Genomic DNA, 20,831 nt, shown 5'->3' on the forward strand with positions numbered 1-20,831 from the left:
GGAGCACAAAGGCAGACAAACACACTAAATAAAAGATAATTTAAGTTAACTAAACTTTTCCCTAGCTTTTATGTTTGCCAAACAAATTCATCCATCCTTCAGAAGAGTACCAAGTCTGTACAAAGGCAGTTACTGATGACTACCCCAGGGTCAGAGAAGTACAGTTGTAATGTTTTATTGGATGGGGTCCTTGGCTGATGAGAATAACCTCAGCAGACCTTTACTGATTTTCACCAGATTGGAATATCTGGCTCTGTACCACAGCAAATGTTTAGGTTAAGTTAATGGCCTTTATACACACTAAAATATTTTTATCGTGAAAAAAGCACTAGAATCACTGGTGTCCTATTCTGACTTGAGAATTGTACAGCAGATCACATTTTTATTTAGATTCTAAGTGACTCATAAAAATACTCAATTAATTCTGTTTTCTAACATAATACAGATTTCTCACAAATGTAAAATGTTCAGAGTTCTAAACAATATATATAGCGTTTTATTATCTGAGGATCTGACATAAGGAGACCATGATGTTTAAATTGCCAGTGTGAGTTAGTCATGAAAGACTACTCTGTCTGGTTGCTCAATACAAGTGTTATGCAGAGCATTCAGCAATTATTAAAACAAGGTAACAAAATTGCATGTCTTTAATTATTCCTATATGAACAAAGACAGCGTTATCTCTGAATAGCGCCTTTGTATTTCTGCAGTTGACCGAACTTGTTTCAAACATCTTTATGCAACCTTCTGTCAACATACAGCAAATAAGGAAATTCTCTTATTTGTTCCTCCACTTAAAGTAATTGAACCAGTCACATTGGTATTTAAATGTATTAAATTGGTATTTATTGCAGAGTAATGAGATATTGTAGAACACACACAAATTGGATTGCTTTGCCACAGATGGAATACTTAACTCGTCAGTGTGTGAGCTCCCTCATGTTTTGTTTTGTTGTTTAAAAAACAGACGCAAGCACCATAAATGAACAGACAAAAAAAACCTCTTAATGTAAACTACAACACTATGACACTAAATATACACTAATAATATTTAAGTGCCAAAGGTTTACCAAGTTGCAGTTACGGTCACTCTACTAATGATTCCATCCGTATGGCTCTTTGGCTTGCTATAATAGTTCTGGAAAGCAATTAGCTAAACCCAACAGCTCGATTTTAGGCTTGGTAGGTGTACAAGCATTTGGGTATGGCCTGTTTAAGCAAATCCATACAACTGTAAGATATAATCTAGATATTTCATTCATTCTGACAGCTCTGAAATCCATCACAAAGCAAATAGGAAACAGCAGGATTGTTTTATGAATGCATTTATGCTTCACTTTCCCTAAAACAGAGGCAATCTACTGGTTGCCACGTGCTCTCTTACAGTTGGTTACTTGTGATACATCAAGAATAACAGCACAACTGACTTCAGAAGGTATGTTAGCTAGTCTCCTACTCTAGCATCCCATGTAACTCAGTGCACAGTTTAAGAGAATTACTCAAGTGGGACAGGAGATGTACCTTTTGGAAATTCTGAAGTGTAGAAAATGCAGCCCAAAATACAGCCCAAAATAAAAGCACCACTTATGTTCCCCTTAAATCTCCAAAATGTGATACCTAGATCTTTAACAGACCTTTGGACAGGGCAAAATTTCATGCTAAGGATGGTTTGCTATGAATTATTCACGTTGCTCAAAGGATTAGGTGCAATGAAAATGTTCTGGCAAGATTCTCCTCCTCTGTGTATAGCTAATTGATTTTATGTGGATGGAATTCAGATGTACTAACATTCTGGGGAAAATCCATGCCTTCTTAATGAATCTTCTACTCCTGTAGTTGTGATAAAGGCAAAAACAATAAGATTAAGGCATAGTGACACAGAAAATGAACAGCCAAAAAAAAAAAGGAATTGGTAATAGATAACTAAAATCAGTACTTGGAAATTCTTTTCCATAGGTATGTAGCACATAAAGATGCTTGATGGAGTGTTTTTGATCAGGAACATTCCTCCCTATCAGATAGGCAACTCCAAACATTAAAAGTCATGAATCAGGCTTTGCAGGAAACAACACTACAAATTATGACATTTAAACAATAATGCCAAAGGGCTGCGGTGCTTCATTTTCTTTTTTCAACTATTTTCAACAGAGTTTTTAAGAGGTTTTCTCACTCTTCATGATCATGTGTTCTATAATCAAACTTGGAAATTTTAGTAAAAACACAGCTTTTCCTGTGCTGATGGGACTTTGGCAGAAGACCTTTCAGAAGAACATTTCATGTGATGAGTGAGAATGGCAGACAAGGCTGAAAGACTCCCTCTCCCTTACAAGATACCCTGTTGAAGTTGCAGTCAATAGAGAGGCTTGGACAGCACACAGGGCTAGGTGACAGCAGACCCTTCGCTCTGTTCAGTAGTTTCAGCTTCTGAGTGACTTAGACTGCATCAAAGCCCCAAATTAAATGTTCTACACAGTGGTGGCTCACTACCCATAACCACTTTTCCTCAGTAAGGATTCTCCAGATAAAAGCTTCAGCCTGGCAGAGCTGATGCAAATGAATTTGAGGGGGCAGAAGATCTGAGCCTGTCTGACCTGGGATAATTTGCATTCAAACAAAATAAATCCAGCTCAATTCCCATAGCAATTTGACTTTGCTATGAATAGCTCAAGCAGCTCCAGTAACGAGGAGCTCGGGTTACATCTGATTGCCAGCTGTATTGCTTACTAAGAAGTTAGGTCAGTGGTTCCCAACCTTTTAATTTTCCTTGTTGGAGTATACATTGCTATGGATTAGTTACATGAGAGAGTGGTCACAAGGAACTCTGTAGGGAGCAAAGTATCAGCTTTGCTGATATTCCACATACACAGACATATACATATGTTGAAATATCTATGTGGGAAGGAGAAAGGGAGGGGAACAGAGGAGCTCAGGCCATTAAGGGAATGGAAAACAAGACACAAAGATGGCCCAAGAGTGAGAATGTCAGGCTGGCGCCTGGGTTATCTGGATTAAACTCACAGTACTTCAGCAATTCAGCTTCTTTGCTCCTTATTTCTCAGTTTTATAAGCAAGATTTTGTAATCAACCCAGTAAATGCTCAAGAAAGAAATGTGAAGGCTCATATTTGACCCCAAGATGGTTGTTTCATTAAAATGCCTCCATCTTCCTCACTATAAGCTGCCTCCTCAGTCTTCAGGATGTCACTCAGTAGCTTAAGCTGTGACCAGACCAGTTGCACGGGTCTCAGCATGGCTAACTATGTACCACCCAGCAGGTCTCCATGCTGGCAAGTGCCCTATTCAAAGACACATTCCTCAAACACAGCTCTGCCCATGATGTGTCCCTTGCAACTTCACTGGATAGCCTTCAGCCATGGGACTCCACTCACAGGAACAAGACAATCCAGAAATACACAGTCATGTTCACTGGAGTCTGAGAAGGTCAATAGGTTTGCTCATAACTAGGAATTCCCGTGCCATAATGCTGTCTAGTTTTTACATGCCTATAGAGCAAGTGTGATTACTTAGCATTGCTGTCAAATGAAAAGCAGCAAACAATACATTTCATCTTCTCTTTTTTGGCTGCAATTGCCTCTGAAACAGGACAGCAGCCTCAGTGTGTCTGAATCACTTTTTTCCCCCCAAGAAACAGCAAATCAGTAAAACCTTGAATACAATTCAGACAATTAAGCCTGAAATACAAGGCAGCAGCATCCCAAAGATACACCAAGTTAAAACAAGGCCTCGCCATTTCCTCAGTTTTCCCACAACACTAAGAAACCTGTACAATGGCAACTCCATGTAACATTTAGACACCCAACAAACCATACAAACATCCTTAGCATGCAGATCTTAGTTTACAGGCAGTTGAATAAGAAGTGAGTTATTTGTTACGATAAATGTCATAACTTATATCTATATACCATGTTAAGAAAAAGTCTCGTATTTGTAGGCACCATTTACACCCATGAAACCTGCCGTCACTATATTATATTTCTAAGTACACCACAGGTCCAAAAAGTCTTTGTTTTCCTACTTGTAGCAAATGCTACCAATCAGCAGTGCTTAGATATATTCCACTAATCCTTGTCCTTCTTGATAATAGTGCAGACTCCTTCACACTCATCTCCCACAAATTACCCTGTGTTTCTATTTTAGGGGAATGATGCACAGAGGTGAGCATGCTATAACTGCTCTGCTGGTGTAATTGGACTGAAATTAAAAGCAAGTGGATTCGTCTCAGACTAGAAAAGTTTTCAACACTATTACAATCGACAGTTGGATGAGAAATAACTTTCAGTACGATTCACTAATTACAAAAATCTCCATAGTAGAAATAAGCATGATGACAGGCAAAAACTGCCAGAAAGAGGTCCTGGTTTGGTAAGAAATAAAACATTATACCCTGTCTTAAAATGGAAAAGGCAGTCTACTTTAATATTGGTCTAGATTTTCAACGTAAACCAAGGTAAATCAGTTTTCAACCCAATACGTCAATTTACATCTCCTAACGTCCTGTGTAGTGACAGGGTCAGTGTACAACCTGCAAGTCTGAACCAGTATTTGGAGTGTTAATGCAACAGTTTGCAGATATTCAGATCCATGTTTGACTTGTACTTACTGAACAGGCCTGCAGAACTAAACTGGTCATGAAAGTTTACATCGATTTTATCTTAAGCAGACTTTAGTATAAGGCTGTGAATTACTTGACTATTTAGTAGGGATGAGTCTAAGAGAAATATGAAAGATCACAGAATAGTAGGGGTTGGAAGGGACCTCTAGAGATCATCTAGTCCAACCTCCTGCTAAAGCAGGTCCACCTAGATCAGGTCACTCAGGAATGCATACAGACAGGTCTTGGAAACCTCCAGAGGAGACTTCACATCCTCTCTGGGCAGCCTGTGCCAGTGCTCTGTCATCCTTACAGTAAAGAAGTTTTTCCTTATGTTTAGGTGGAACCTTTTGTGTTCCACCTTTCATCCATTGTCCCTTGTCCTGTCATTTGAGACAACAGAATAAAGTGATGTCCCATCCTCTTGACATGCACTTTTCCAATACTCGTGTTAATGAGATCCGCCGCTCAGTCTTCTCTTTGCTAGGCTGAACAACCCCAGGTCTCAGAGCCTAGTTTCCTAAAGATGGTGTAGAAGCATTTACTTATGTCTTTTCATTGAAGAAATCACTTTTATTATGCACCTTTGAGAATCAGAAATGAGAACAGAGGACAAAGAAGCAGCTGAGGAGAGGACATAAACGGTCCCATTTCTACAGAGTCCTATGGAAACTAATTCAAAAAGAGAGACCTTTGATTCTTGTGCCAGTAAGCACCATTTGCTGTGACTTTCAAGTGTATCAACAGTATCTCTGCATAGGTGTTTATGCAGTTCATTGTGTTACCTTACATGTTAGGTTCTCAAAATATAGTCTGGAGCACCAACAATCTAATTGACCCTGTGATGATCTCTGAGATCTCAGGAAATCGGAAAGATAAAAGTGACAAAGGGAAGGTTGGGCCAGAAAGCAACTTTTTCCTCTAAAAGATATTCTTTATATTAAATTGGTCCAAGAAGTCTAGAAATCTATTGCCAAAGATGCTGCCATTATGTTAAACGCTATAGGCTTCCTTATTAAATTTAAAAGGCAGTAGAGTCAAGGGAGATACAATTATATGGAATTTGTTGACAGTTCAGCATGCTGCAAAGTTATAACAGTATGGTTAAAAAAAAACCAGCAGAAGATTTAGAAGGCAAAATTTCCTAAGCAGCCTGACTTTCTTTCTGCAATGAATCTACTGAACAGTAGGTTAAGCAAAGGTCAGGTTAAGCACAGGTTAAGAGAAACGCTCCAAGAGGAGGAATGTGCTGTCAGGGTTACACGAGGCTCTGGGACACTGGGGAAGTGTGCGAGTTACAGACCCTTCAGCCTCATATGTAGTGCCTAGTCCCAGGGCCTGAGTGTGCTCTCTGCTCTGTCCCCTAAAGCCCTTGTCCTTCACATTAATGCATCCCCAATTTTTCTCCAAATAACCTGGCTGCTCCGTGGCCACTAAAGGGGCACTGTCTGCCAAAAGACTACTGCATGAAGGTAGTCAAGCCCTATTTGTGCCTACACATTTTCCTACATGTGATTATATGTGCTTCCAGGAGCTGAAGTGCAATCCTGTCACTTCTCAGTGTGAATTTGCCCAGTTTAAAGCATCATGACTAAAGATGTGACTGTTCATTCAAACCATCTGGATTATCAGTCACTCCACCTTTTCTTCTTTCCAGGTGGTAACATAAACAGAGGAAAAGCCAGAAGGACCTCTTGTTGTGAAACATTTCCTCTCTTCACAGCATGTTACACTATACACTCCTCCCACAGCATAAAATCAGCAGTGTTAATGTGCTATGGAAGTAAATTAGTCACAAATAGCACCATAGGGAACTTAAATATTTTGAAGGTATACCATATAATCAGGAAATGCCCACCCTCTTTATCTGTCAAGAACAAGGACATAGAAAGCTTTGTAATTTTAAACTGCTCATCAGTTGCTATGAATCAAACACCTTGCCATGGAGAGCTGGCATGCACAAGAATGCTGGTAAGATAAGACAGGGTTTAAACTACACTCCCTATCCTGTTGGAATAGTTTCAACCCCAGATCCCACATGTAATCACCTCTGTGCAGGGCTTCTCCTTACACACCTCCACTGAACCCCTCAAAAGGACTAGAATAGGACACTGAACATCCCTAGTTTTTCAAATTATTTATATTAATTCTCACAAATTTCACCAATCCAAAATAAATGATTTTTTATCAAGAGTAAACGAATTTAATAAGAAAATGTACAGACTTCCAGGGATTTATTCCTTTAACATATATTAACATATGATAGGTGTCATAAGATAGAAGATTGATCTTCCTCCCCTACATCATTTTTTTGTAATCATAATTTTTTGCAATAACTCTATATCCATCCAGTTACTACAAAAATGAGAGACAAATAACATCAACCTTCTCTTTAAAATTTAAGGCTCCTCATGGAAGAAACACAAAGGTGTTGATTTAAATGATAGTTACTGTTTTGCTAGCACATAATACAGTTATCGAATTGCAGAAGAGACGAGCTAGAGAGAATATTGCCTTGTGCAACTTTATAGAAACACAAATATGTTCATGTTTCACAGACAATGGACACTGAATTGCACTGTCCTTTGTAAAATCAAGATGAAAGGATTTGCAGCAGTTCAGTCTACTGGTATAGATATGTGTACATATAAACATGTCTTCCTTTTTATTGGCAAGTGAAATGCAAAAATGTTGGGTCTGGAAACTAAGCTGTCATTGAGGGCATGTGGCATCTCCATGGAGGTATTTTGGAGCACATGGGCACCATTAATAGCAGACTAGGGTGAGCAGGAAATGCAGCCCCATGGGAAAATGCTCCACATCTTCTGCTAAACCTAACACAGAAGCAGCAATGAGGAGCAAAAGCGACCTTTGCTATGTGCAAATGCTAGTTTGCAGAAGGCAGATCTGCACTCTGGGTAAATAACATTTCCTTCTGCTTTGTTTCTCACAATAGAGCCTGTTCCTGACTTCCCTAAACTTCAATCTTTAGAAAGATAAAATAAATCATGGGAACAGCCACAACAACAACAAAAATATACTACTCCCTCAAGCTATTTCCAACAAATTTAGTGTTGTGCCATTAGTCTGGGCACCAGAAATCTAGTTTTCAAGAAATGCTTGGAAAATTACAACAAAAATAAACTTCTCATGACACTATAACCCAGAAGCTGAAAACTTGTAAATAGAACCAGTGCAATATTCGTAGGCCAAGACTAACGTCTGGCACGGTTTTGTTCCCAGCTTCAACTGTCTATGAAAGCCTCCCTTTCTGATCTGGTTTCTCATCCAAATTGTCCTTTCATTGGTATTTCATCTGTCACTCAGGCTGATGGAAAAAGCAAGTGAAATCTGATTATACAGCACCACCTTGGATTATTTACTGTCAAATCTCAAAACATATCTTGTAGAAATGGACATACTTCACTTACTTGATGAGACAGTGGCACTTCCCATTTGCAAAATGTCTTTTTGCAACCAAACAGCAATTGTAGTAATGTTTCTCAAAGAAATGATGTTCCTCTTGACTCAAGGTCTAACATCATATAGAGAGGAAGAGAAGAAAACTCCACTGAGGGCAGGTTCTGATCCACAGCAGCCAGTATAGAACTTTTTACTCACTGTAAGCTTTAGATGAAGACCATAAACCAGCAAATATCTGTCAATGAGAGTGGAAGATACTGTTCTGCCAAAATGGGTACACATCAGCTGCTCATTTGTGTCTCAGTTTGGAAATTGTCTTTTTTTCTGATCAAGCTTTTGCTGCTAGAGGCAGGAAAACAATCTGATCATCAGTATATGATGTCAGGAGTTAAAAAAAATATCAATATCGCCTTCATCATGGCTTCTAGCATGAAGAGAAGCCAGTAATCAGAGAAAAAACCTGGAGATTGGAGATCCTGTTGTGGTAGGCTGGTCTCTACAGTGACTTTACAGACATCTATTGCAAACAACGTGCCTGTAAGCCTTTGTCAGAAAAGGTAGCAAAAAAGTGCAAAAGTGACAGAAGCATTTTTCTTGTCCATACTGTGATCACCCACAGTGGACTGCAAAAATTTCGCCTCAGCCCTAGCCCAAGATGGGTATTTTAATCTTTAATATATACTTGCACTTAAAAAAAAGAAATAACACTTGACAGAAAGTTGTGCTAACAAGAAATGAAACTGAGTAGCCACAGTTTTAGAAAAGTTTGACCTTTTTTTGCTGACCCCGTTAAGTATTTCTACCTATCCCTTACCATGACCAGCTTATACTCTAATTACAATATTAACTTTGAATATTTCTCAAGGTTTAGTCCAGTCTAATTTTAAGACCTACTGTTTTGGTTACTCCTTCCTAAAAAAAGAATGAGTGTGTGGTATAAGACAAGCCTTCTCAAGACAGAAATGTTTTTAAATGCTCTCTCTTCGCTGAAGTACAATGATTTGCATGAAGAAAGAGCAAATCTGTTTTTAATTTCATGATTCAAAACCCCTAATTATATTCTGGTGTTATATAAATTCTATATCTCGTGGCAAACAAACTGCAGACCTGAAGAGTAATCCATGTTTCATTAGTTTGTGTATTCTGCCACAGAATATAATATTACGTTCTTAAATGAGGTGGAAGCCACACTGTGCTGCAGAGTATAAAAACAAAAGTGAGGGCTCAAGCTAGGTCAAGCATAGTTTGTATAGGTCCATTAAAAATCCCATCCCATTAATATTAATAAAGATGTTGAGATACAAAAGTCTTTCAATTAACATATATTAGGCAGGCAGGCACAAGCATTCAAGTGATCCTACTGTGAACAGCAAGAATCCAGTCCTCAAAGAATAAAGCTGTGAGTGTGCTGTGTACATAGTGGGGCAGCTAGAAATGCTAATGCTACAGGAGAGTGAAAAGGCAACGCCCCATTGTCTGTGCAAGTAAATATCACTTTATTGCCCCAGCTTCCTCTTTTATTAAGCAGGTTTGAGCTGGGCCTTGTTTTTCCAGTAAGAATAACCTCAAGACCATCTTTGCCATCAAACTTTCTTTCACTGTTTTTTGGCAGCAACTAGCTGGGCAGCCACATATGAGATTCAAGAAAAGGATTTCCATCTGACTGTACAACTTTTTTGTTTGCAGATTTCCCTAGCTTATGAACCAACATTGTAAAAAAGAAATTAACTTGCTTGTTCCAGAAATTACTCTGGACAATAATGGTTCCCACGGTACTGAGCTTCAACCATCAAGACTCATTCCCTTGCATATGACCTGATTATCTGACATTTCTTCACCCTCATTCTTAGTGACTTCCGAGCATGATAAACAATAAAAGGTTACTGATGTCAACCTATTATGAGCCAGGATGCTGTCCTCCTTTAACACATAGTAAAGCCAGTACTGAAGACTAATTAATACATGTTTGCAAATTGTGCTGAGCTGCAAGGCATTATGATTTCAGGTTTCTTCTGTAAATGTTTACCTCGAAGCTTTAGTCAATGCACTACTGTCTGAACTGAAGGTAAGTTCTGCTTCCATCAGCTATTCACATAGCTGGTCAAATCAATGTCAGAGCAAATCAATAGGAAATTCCTTTAGCATACTGTAATTTATGGTAGACCTGAAGCAACAGAATTGGGATTAAAACAGGATAAGAAAAGGCAAGAAAGAACCAACATTTCTGCTCCCAGTGACATGATCAAAAAGACAGAGGAAAACCTTGTTTGTAATGTAATTATCCATTAAGGTTAAATTCAGATACCATTCAACAAGGTCCAGTCAGAGCCTTCCTAACACAAAATGAGTGGTTTTTAGAAAAAAAAGATACTGAAGTCTGAGTTTCAGCTGATAAAACTCACTGCAGGTCCTCTGCTAGCTCTCAATTCAGAGATAACGAAGTTTAACCCCTCTCCTGCCAGCACATTGAGAGAAACCATTAGAAAGTGAGGCACAAAGATCTAACAGCTTCTGTATGGGTTCTAGAGGCAAGTCAGAGGGAATACTTCTGAAGACTAAAAATGCTGCTGAGTTTAGGAGGCTGCTGTCAGGTTATCACTGGACACTGTAGCTTCCAAAAAAAAAAAAGAGAAAACAGGTATTTTCTAGAAAAACTTGACAGAGATAATTATCTGTAAGTCAACAACGTGACTCATCCTCGGGAGAGAATGAAATCAGATGCAAATAGCTCTGAAATTGTCTTAAAAGACAGATATGTTAGTGGCATCACAGTTCTGGATGCCAGCTTGGCTCCAGCTTTTATCTCATCCCCATCTATAGACTACAAATTTCAAAATTATAGAGACTGAAAACAGACTTTAGACCTCCATCCTCCTCTCGCTGCTTGCAGTACTGGACAGCAGGTCCAGTGATCAGTCCACCATTTCTTTCAAAGAATACAGGACACGTTCTGCATCAGAAACACAAACTCTTCTCTGAAAAGTTGCAAATTGGAAAACATTATCTTAAATATCTTGTAGTCTTAAACATAACTGTGACAAACAAAAACTGCAGGTGGCAAAATGACTGAGGGACTTAGAGAGCTGGTAACAAACTCCTAGTGACCATGCAGACTAGCCGTGACTGGGCAGCCTACATTGAATCAAAGTTAAGTTCCCAACAAGTGTGCAAATCACAGAGGCTAAGGAAGCAGTAATCTTGAGGGGAAAATAAAAAAGTGTAAGAACAGTTTTGATACCACTGTTTGCCCAAATTAAACAGACTAGGCAGCAGAGCCAGTGCACAACCAAGATACTCCTGTGCTTTCCACTCTACTGCTGTGTCAGCTACAGAGCTTTAGAGTGGGCTGCCTGAGTCGGACTTGAACTACAGTTTCACAAACTGTCACTGTGTTTTGGGTAAGCAAAAGCCTTTACACTGCAAACTTGGTGTCTTCCTCAAACACTTCTAAAGCAGAGGAAGAAGGAGTAAAAGACAGAAATAAAACCTTAAGTTAATTATTAGTGACTGGAAGGTACTATTAGTTATTAGACACTGCTTCTAAAAAGAGAGTTATCTGTTCAGCAGTTTGCAGCTGTGCAGAAGAGAATACACTGCATCCTGGCAGCAGAGATGCTGCGGCCCAAATGAAAATAGTGGCGCTTAAAATAAAAATCCTCATTTACATCAAAGACATCCTGTTATGAAGAGGTCAAGTCTGTGCAGACAGGTCATCCTCTCCTGACCCCTGTGAGGGCATCTGACTATAGGCTTCGCTCTAACGGGCTAAGGAAAGTGTGGGAACTAAGCTTTCTGGGAAGACTTTGCTACAGCAAGAAAAATGCTGACATTTCAAGTACAGATAGAGTCTCCTAATTCTTTTAGAAGTTATGATAAGACTGGTGTTCAACAAGGAAGGCCAGGATGAACTGCCTATCTCTGTAGAAAGGGATGGCTCCCTGTTTCTGGAACAGCTTTAAGGGTGTGAGCAGTGGTGCTCACAGCAGCCTCAAGTTTGGTCTTAAACACACCGAAGAACAATTTCCACACTCTTACTGTCAGCTGAGCAATAACAGAGTAGGCAAAAATGACAGAGGGGACTGGTTCCTGTGGGCAGTTTTGTGAGCTGTTCACATCCACTGCCCACTCTGCTCAGGCTGATAAGCCCAAGTGCTCTCAGTGACACAGTATTTCCTTTATGTATCTTCTGGGTTTCCAGGTTGTTTAAAATAAAACCTGGGAGAAACGCAACCTCTTTTACCTCTCCTGTCCAGCAGAAGCAGATTATTTCTCCATCATTAATCCTCTTTAATTCCACTTCTTGCCCATCAGGAATCAGTAAGGTCAAAATGCCTGAGATAACACTGTCTTTGTCTTGCAGAGCTCAAGTCAGAGTTAAATGGAAAGCTTATCAGACAGATATGGAGAAGGGCAATCAATAATCTAATCACACAATTCATTCCCCATCAGTAGTCAATTCAATGCTGCGACCAGAACTCAACTCGTGTCTTGCATTTGTCTAGTATTATTTAAAATATCTTCAAGAATTTGCCTTTTTCCCACTGTCACCTTATTTTTCTTATTATCATCTTTACCATACTATGGAGTGAATAATGGCAAAATGTTCATCAAAACAGCAGACAAAATTATTATCCAGTTAAACAGTTTGTATATTATAAATTATGGAGATGTAATAGCATGTAAATATATAGACAGTCAAAGACCCTACATGCCAAACTCTATTCATGTTGTACTGGTATAATGGCAAAAAAATGGAGGGTTTGGATATTGGCTTGTGGATGGACTAAAAATAGTTTCAAAAATAAGTCAAACCACCAGCTTTGTACTTAATTTCTCTTCAAGGTCCCACTGGGACAAATTTTGTCCTATTTTTTACAGCTGTAGGTTTCTAAAGAGACTTCATAGCAAATTGCAATTATTTTGTACTTTTACCAGCAGTCTGGCTCACTGATTTTGATGGGAGTTTGTCTGCATAAGAACCTTGGGATTTGTCTCAACATATTTAATTGGACTTACAGTGTGAGCTCTAGGAATAAGAGGCTGTTGTTAGCATGAACTTAAATAATGCTAATACAGGGTGTAATTAAATGACTACAAAGAATGGGTACATAAGTTGCCTTGCCTGCCTGCCTCTTAGGTGGCCAGACTGTGCTAAGAAGCTTTAATTTTGTGGCTTCTTTGATACTTTGAGCAAAGTCCTGCCCTCAGACATGCACACACAACTTCCATTGAATTAATACATCTCCTGTTTATCTCTCAGTGCTACATCTAACCCTTTCTCCAGTCACAGACTCCTCTGACAGCTCAGTGAGTGTAACATGATTCATCCTTCCCTCCTCTTTCTCTTCCCTTGACTAGACACTAACAAACATAACAGAACTTGAGACAAGAGAAAGAGGCCCCTTATAATGAAAGATTCAATCACATCTTACCACCAGCCAGTGCGTGAAGCTGACTCCACTCTTCTAATTGAGGTACATAAATACAAGGGAGAGAATGGCCCACATTTACCTCTAAGCAGGTGCAGCCTCTCAGGCCTCTATGCCTCTGCATTTGTTTAAGGCTGAATTTGGCCCGAACAACAAAACCACGTATCATACATTTTTAAAGGGCCTAAACTGTTCCACTCAACTGTTTTTTAACCAGACCCAAAATACACACACGATTCCTCTGTTGTGTAATGGGAGTGGAGTTCCTTTAGTTGTTTGGCATGTTTCTTTCCTCTGGGCACACCTTTTGTACTTGCTGTATACTCTCACCTGTCTCCAGCACCAAACAGCAGCAATATCCTCACAAATGCATACTGTAAACTACTTTTTATTATGTTCACTATTTTCTATGCTGTGTATTGGACTACAGTGTAAACTTGTTTGTTCTTCACAAGGGAAATGAGGCTTCTGCTTTTAAATGCATAGTTACAAATTACTTTTAAGAATGTCTCTAGAACACAACTATTGACAACTCTGAGGTTCTCTTGTATTCTGCCTTGATTTACTGTGTGACTGCAAACAACTCACTTTATACAAGACATTATGTATACATAGACCTAACATAAAGAGACAAAGAGGTGACAAAAAACTAGCACATAAGGAGAGGCAAACAACACACAGTTTATACATAGGAAGACAGTAGCAAGGCTTCTAGAGACAAAGTCATCATGAAAGTTGAGTTAAAGATGGTGAGCCTACAATAGATGTTTATAAATGCAGATGAGATAGTACATGTGGATGACAACTGGCAAGGGAGCAAGAGGAATGAGGCCACACTGATTAAGTCCTAAAAACAAGTTCTTATTGTAACAGTGGCCAGCACCATCTCCTTCAGAAAAAATGAAGCAAGTTTCCTGTTGAAAATAAGAGTACCTAAACACTTTGATGAAGAAAAGGCAAGAGACAGTACTCATAGTAAAACTGTACACATTCTATTAAAATGCTAACTTACTGCATTGAAGTACTTATTCAGATAAGGAGCATCAATCCAGTTTTGCCTTCTGACACATAGAGAAAAACTGTGTTGACTGATGGAAACATTTGGTCTCAAAATAACAAATCAGTATAAAAATGTGGGGCCTTACTGTTAACTAAGCTACTAAAACATGACTAATACACACAGGTCTCTTACCAGATCTATACCAAAGCAACAAATTCTTGCTCCTTTCCAACGTTAAGGTCATCCTGCCTAACAAACAACATTTCAGATAGACTCTCAAAAGTCTACACTACAGGCAATGGCAGATAACAGACAGCTGAATGACTGAATACTCTAGGTCATCCAAAAAATTAGATCAAAGAGTCCCTGTAGTCTATTGAAATGCAATTGCTTCCAAATCACATTGTGGTGTTCCAGGCTTGAAAGAATGGGTCACTGCAGTTTTATTGTAGAGAAGCTATTGCTAATGAAAGGAACAATAGAAAGATTAGTGCTACCAACCATATAGAAGAAACACCACTTTCAGTTTAATTGCGGTGAACAAAGCAAATAGGAAAGAAGGGCAACCAAGTGACAAAAGTAGTTGGTGCAAAGAGGATATAGAAGCTATTCACAAGGTTCTCTTGATCAGAGCACAGCGTCCAGGCTTAACATATGATTACCGAATTTGGATCACAGTAAAAAAATGACGTGGTTGTCATTACAGAGAGATGACGACACATTTTGAAGAAGGCAGACTTGCAAACTGAAAGACTGGGAATCCTGTTGATAATTTGCCTGGGAATCATGAGGTATGCTGCAATTAATAAATGGATTGGGAGAATGGAACAATTAAACTTTATTTGCTATACTTACTCTGCAGGAGATCATTGTAAATAAAGGGTTACTTCATTTACCAGTTTAAAATAACAATTTGAGGTGAGATCTATTGAACTTTGGAACTGATTAAAGAGAGAGAGAGACAGATTCTAATTGGTGATAATCTAGGTACTGGAAAAGGTGATGCCATAATAAATTTGTTAATGTCATAATATTTATTCTCTTTTGATCAGTTTCTGGATCTTTTCTAACTGAAGCTTACCAGTCATAACAATCTCTGTGTCGAGACAGTGGTAAAAGATCCATTTCAGTCTCAGTTAAGATCACCACGTTCTATTCCTCTGTGACCCGAGGCAGACTTGAACCTTCCTTCTCCAGACAGGACTTGACAAGCCCAGCTTCACTTAGCTCATGAACCATGATAAAAAACAAAATGTGACCAAACAGGGGAGATCACCCAAAGTGTAATTGTTGTGTGCAGGTAAAGCACTTCTAAGAGAAGAAATGACAAACACTTCACCAAGTGAAAAGAGATGTTTTTTTTCTAAATATGGTGAAAGCTAGCAGTTGTGAAGATGAAGCCTCCACAGAAACAACTAAGAACATCCAGTACCAACAATTCAGTACTAAAAACACAACCTAAGAAATCAAACCAGAAACCAACAGAGAATACCAAACAAAAAGCGTCATTCCTGTTCCTGGCACCTGCTCCAAAGTCAGGTTTGCAACTGTTCAAATGAACCATAAAATACTTACTCCTCTAACTTGTTGAGGAAAAAAAAAAAGCAGAGCATTCAAAATACAATCCAGACTACTTCAACCAGTTATCAGTATTCAACAGCTCTTCCTAATGAGCCACCCCCTTCTCAAGTCACTGATTACTATTTCAAAGGAAACACTGGGTGTCTCAAGTGCTCCTTTTTTGGTCCCCTCACACAGCTCAATAGCCCTTACAGACAAGTACCTTTGCAAAACAGATTTCTAAAGGGTGACCCAACATATCCTCCTCTGGACTGCAGTCAACCACAAAGCATACAGACAGCTTCATATACCTAACAAATGTCACCGATTTAATCTACATCCACAGGACACTGCTTTGCAAATGCAAGGTTAAAACCTAAAAACCATCAATAACCATTAACTCTGTAGATGACTCTTCTGAATTACATCAGTAAAGATCTCTCTGCAGGCAATGAGCACTGTCAAACATATTTTGAAAAAATCATTTGTGAGTAATAACTTTTCAGGAACTTGGATGACAGCCATAAATGGCAACTCTGCAATGAGAATATTTAACACATTCATAGCAGATTAACTAATCATGACTTACAAACCCAAATAAGGCTGTAATTGTCAAAGGAAACAGGGGAATTAGTTTATAACTCCTGCTGAGCTAGGAAATTCACCCTTCCTTACAGCAGCTGACAAACCTAGGTATAATATTGGTTTTTTCTCACAAGGTTATGTATTGAGGTTTTTTTCTTTATTCATAGTAGCTCACAGAGACAGGAAGAGCATTCACTTAAGAACAGACAAAAACATATAGACTACCACAAAACATAAATGAAAAATGCTGTGGGATAATTACTAGGATTACCAGACAGTCTTCAGTGGTTTGGTTCTTTTTTTTTCCCTGAAAGGATGTGATAAAAAAATACAAAGGGTGTGATGAGTTCATTAGCTATAACTAAACCTCTCTGTTAAATGCAACAGCAACTGGTGGCATTAGGAAAATCACCACGTGGCATATGGAATCCTGAATATTATATGAATGATATACCTTCTACTCCTATTCCACTGTGATCATACTTTTAATTCTGGTTTGTTTTAAATAAACACTTACCAAGCCTACACATGTAGATATTGCTACTGAAGAGGTGCTATCGTTCCTTATAAATCCCTGGTAGAAACACTGCTCAATTTCATGTTCCTGAGAATTTGAGACTCCATCTTTCCCGAGTACCTGGACAATAAAACTGTTGCTTAAGATGGTCGAAGGTTTAAGTTCTAAGTGAAGTTCCTGTCCAAATGCTGAAAATTTGTAGTGCAAAGAACTCTTTGAACTGTGAGTTGATCTCTTTCTCCTAGTACTGTGCAAAACATCATGTGAAATGTACGATCCACTGGAATCCACTTTGACAGGTGTCACAAACACATAATCTGTAATGATAAAAAGTTAGCCATCAGCTTTTGTATCCAACAAATAAGGTAAGCAGCATTCTAACATTGAAAGCATCAGGCTTTCACTATGGCACGAAGCTTTCCCTCACTCAGGGAACAGCCTGAAAGCTCTGCAGGCTATGTGTAGTCTTGACTGCATAATTCACCCCTGTAAGTCACACAGGCTCTCAAACTGTTTGTTTCCTTTCTGCCCCACTGAGAGGTACAGACTAAGTAGCATAGCTGTGAACATTCCCACAATCACTCTTCTGAAGACATTTGTCATCACCAGCAGATCTGTAGATTTTCCCTTCCCCCTGTATTAATTGCTGTCAAGGCTGCTCTGGTTTGAGAGATTTTTTTTCCTTCCTTAAGAATGCAGCAAATATTATATCACTGTAGGGGTAACCATGACTGAGACTTTGTAGAACTGTACCACTTGTTCAAATGGATTAAAGGATTAATTTATTAATGCCTTAGCTGAGTAAGACCTCATCTTTTTGTAGTGACTTGATTAGACTGGGTTTCAAATTGTAACTGACCTTCAACAGAAAGAGATTACATCCTACCTAATAACCTTTAGTCAACCATTGCTAATTGCATGTCAAAGAAGTTTACTGCTTCAGATAAAATATGTGAAAAATTGCAAAACTATTTGTGAGGAGAAGACTAAGATCTACTCACAATCACATCAGAAAGGAAAAACCAAAGGCCACGATTCAGCTAGCTGAATAAGCAGGTGCCTAACTTGCCTTGATCCAGCCCCACAGGAATTACCTATGTCCTGGAAGCCCTGTGTGAATTTTAGCCATTTGCTGAATTAGGATCTTTACACTTATTTCTGGTTATCCAAGTAATTGTGCTGAATAAACTGCTTCCCACTTCATTTCTTTTTTTTTTTTTTTTGAGCTGTATTTCTTGGAATACTTAAAGATGCCCATACATTTAACAGTAAAACAATTAATTTCTCTTCCTAAATTAACATCGTTGAAGAAGAAAACTCCCATCCTTCTTGTGTTGTAACAGATGTTGCAGGAACTATCAATCTCTTTGCTTGAATAGACTTTATTGGGCACACACTAAGCTGGAAACATAACCGGTGATAGGTTGTTTTTCCTTAGACAGTGAAGACAATACATCAAGAACTTTCGCTTTCCTCAAGTGGTGTTAATTAACGGCAGAAGCTGAGGACGCCAAGCAGGCTGGTGGCCAAAAGCTGCAAGCAGCTGCTGGAGAGAGGGAATCCCCTAGTGAGCTGACGGCAGGGTGCAAGAGGGCTTTCCATTCTGCACCCCGGTGAGGCTCTCTACTGAATTTTGTTTCCCCTCACACCCAATAAAAAGCATATTCTGCACTTCAAACTTCCCAAAGTCATCAGCATCTAAGTGTTAGCCTCTCTAACCCGGGAACAAACAGCTCTGAGCTCTCACTCACACAAGTCCTTTCTCTCCAGGTTTGTTTTCCCTCAGCCTGCATCGCATGGCTTCTTCCGTTCTCCCACCCAAATCTTTTCATTACTTTTGTCTCATTGCTTGCAGTAACACACACGAGGTTTTGTTGTTGTGGCTACATATACACTCATCTTTCTAATCGCACACGTAAACGTGGATGCACTTTATCACCTCATTCATTTGCTTTGCTGTTGCATATTGTTCCTTTTAGCTTTTGCACACAGGGCTTACGATGCTAACCTCTGCCCACGGTTAGCTGTTTTACAGCAGCCAATGTGCTTCCTCGCACTTTATCTTCCCCGAACACTGGGGCTTCATCCCTTTAAATGCTCAGTCCACCGGAAAGAAAAAAAAGCATTCATGCAAATGTTCATATACACAGACAGAAAGAACTATACAAACCATGGTTCAATTCATTGATGCTGTCACTGGTTAAAGTTGCTGCATGAGACATGCAACAGAGGCAGCACAGCTGCAGGGTCTGCAAGAGAGAAAAAAATAAAAGAGAGAGAGAAAAGGAGTATTGGGCGAGATTCACTTGACAAGGGAAGGCAGAGAGACAAGGCACCAGAAACTGTGCAGTAACCTGGTACGAAAGCACACTAGGCGACTGCAAGAGAAGTCCTCGACCTGCCTTTACAGTGCTTCCAAGCCACGGGAGAGTCGGGAATTGCATGGAGCTGCCGCGGAGAATCGCAACAGGCAAAGTCCAGACGACCAGCAGGAGACAGTCCATGTTCCGCCGCGCACCTGGCGTGCTACCTGCTCCCCGAAACGTGCGGCGGGCGAGCCCCGGTCGCCCGCATGGTCACCTGGGCCCGGCCCCGCCGCGGCCACGCCGGCCCGCGCGCCCCGCGCCCCCGCCCCGCGCGGCGGCGGAGCCCATGGAGCGGCGCTCAGGTGAGCGCGCCCTCGCCGCCGGCGCGCGCTCTTTAAGCCGCCAACGCCGCCGCCGCCGCCGCGGGGCAGCGCTGCCTCCGGCGCCGCGTCTCGGCGCGGCCGCCGCCCGGGGGGCGCCGCGGAGCGGAGCGGAGCGGAGCGGGGCGGGCGGGACCAATGGAGAGGCGGCGGGGCCGGGCCGGGCCGGGCGGGGAGGCACCTGGGAAAGTGAAGGGGGAGGCTTGCGGCCCCCCTCAGACCTCAGGAGGGGCGGGCGGGCTGAGCCGGCGCAGCGCCGGTGCTGGCACACCTGTGGCGAGCTGCAAAGGCAGCGGGGGTCCTTCGCTAGGGCTGGGGGGGCGACCCACAGGGACTAACCAAAAGGAGCAGAGGTTTTGTGATGATGCTGGTAGGAGCAGAGTCCTGTATCGGCCCTCCGGCTTCCAAAGCACCATTCACTTGGAGAGAATGTGCAGTTATTTTCTATTCTTTTTAAAGCTAGCTTCATGGGAAACCAAGCAAACAAACAAATCAAACACAAATCAAAGGGAGATCAGGTTGCCTGTGACAGCCAAGGGCAGTCACTCAATATTGAACACTGATGTCCGTGAAGGAGCTGATTTTCACATGGTGACTCATATGTACCGAGACAAATGCAGCACCAGGTTCTCTTCTTAACTGACCTATTCTGTGCTCTTAGGTAACACCTTCTCTTCTACAGAAAAATTCAGTAAAGGATCAAAGATCTAAATACTCTGAAAAGAAACTGAAGTATTGAAGTGAATGGGACTGGTCCAGGTTGGGAAACAATACAGAACTTGTTTCTGAAGGTTTTGGCTGCACTTGGAGAAGTGTCCCTCAGCTCATGAGCCCCTTTTTGTGCTGGGGAGTTTTCCAGTATGTGTTTTATGTTTTGAGTCCAACCTCACTCCAAATCTGCCTTATCCCAGGGTCACACCGTGAAAATAAACGGTGACTGTGTCAGTTCAAGGTGCCTCACTGCTCCACTTGGCACACAAGCTGGAGAGCACAATGGAAGCTGAGGTGAGCTGGAGGTCA

General features: G+C 40.5%; 1 protein-coding gene across 1 annotated transcript in view; it reads right to left on the reverse strand.

The window, feature by feature from the left end:
• The window catches only part of ADAMTS18 (ADAM metallopeptidase with thrombospondin type 1 motif 18), a 72,307-nt gene extending 52,678 nt beyond the window's left edge, over positions 1–19,629 (reverse strand). Inside the window, exons 1-3 of the mRNA XM_010202067.2 lie at positions 19,528–19,629; positions 19,296–19,374; positions 17,126–17,442 (exon numbers count right to left, since the gene is read on the reverse strand). Of these exons, the coding sequence (XP_010200369.2) occupies positions 17,126–17,442; positions 19,296–19,374; positions 19,528–19,629 (498 nt within the window). The remainder of the gene's footprint in view (positions 1–17,125; positions 17,443–19,295; positions 19,375–19,527) is intronic.
• Between the last annotated feature and the right edge of the window lie 1,202 nt (positions 19,630–20,831).

This window comes from Colius striatus, chromosome 14, assembly GCF_028858725.1.
Source record: "Colius striatus isolate bColStr4 chromosome 14, bColStr4.1.hap1, whole genome shotgun sequence".
Lineage (NCBI taxonomy): Eukaryota > Metazoa > Chordata > Aves > Coliiformes > Coliidae > Colius > Colius striatus.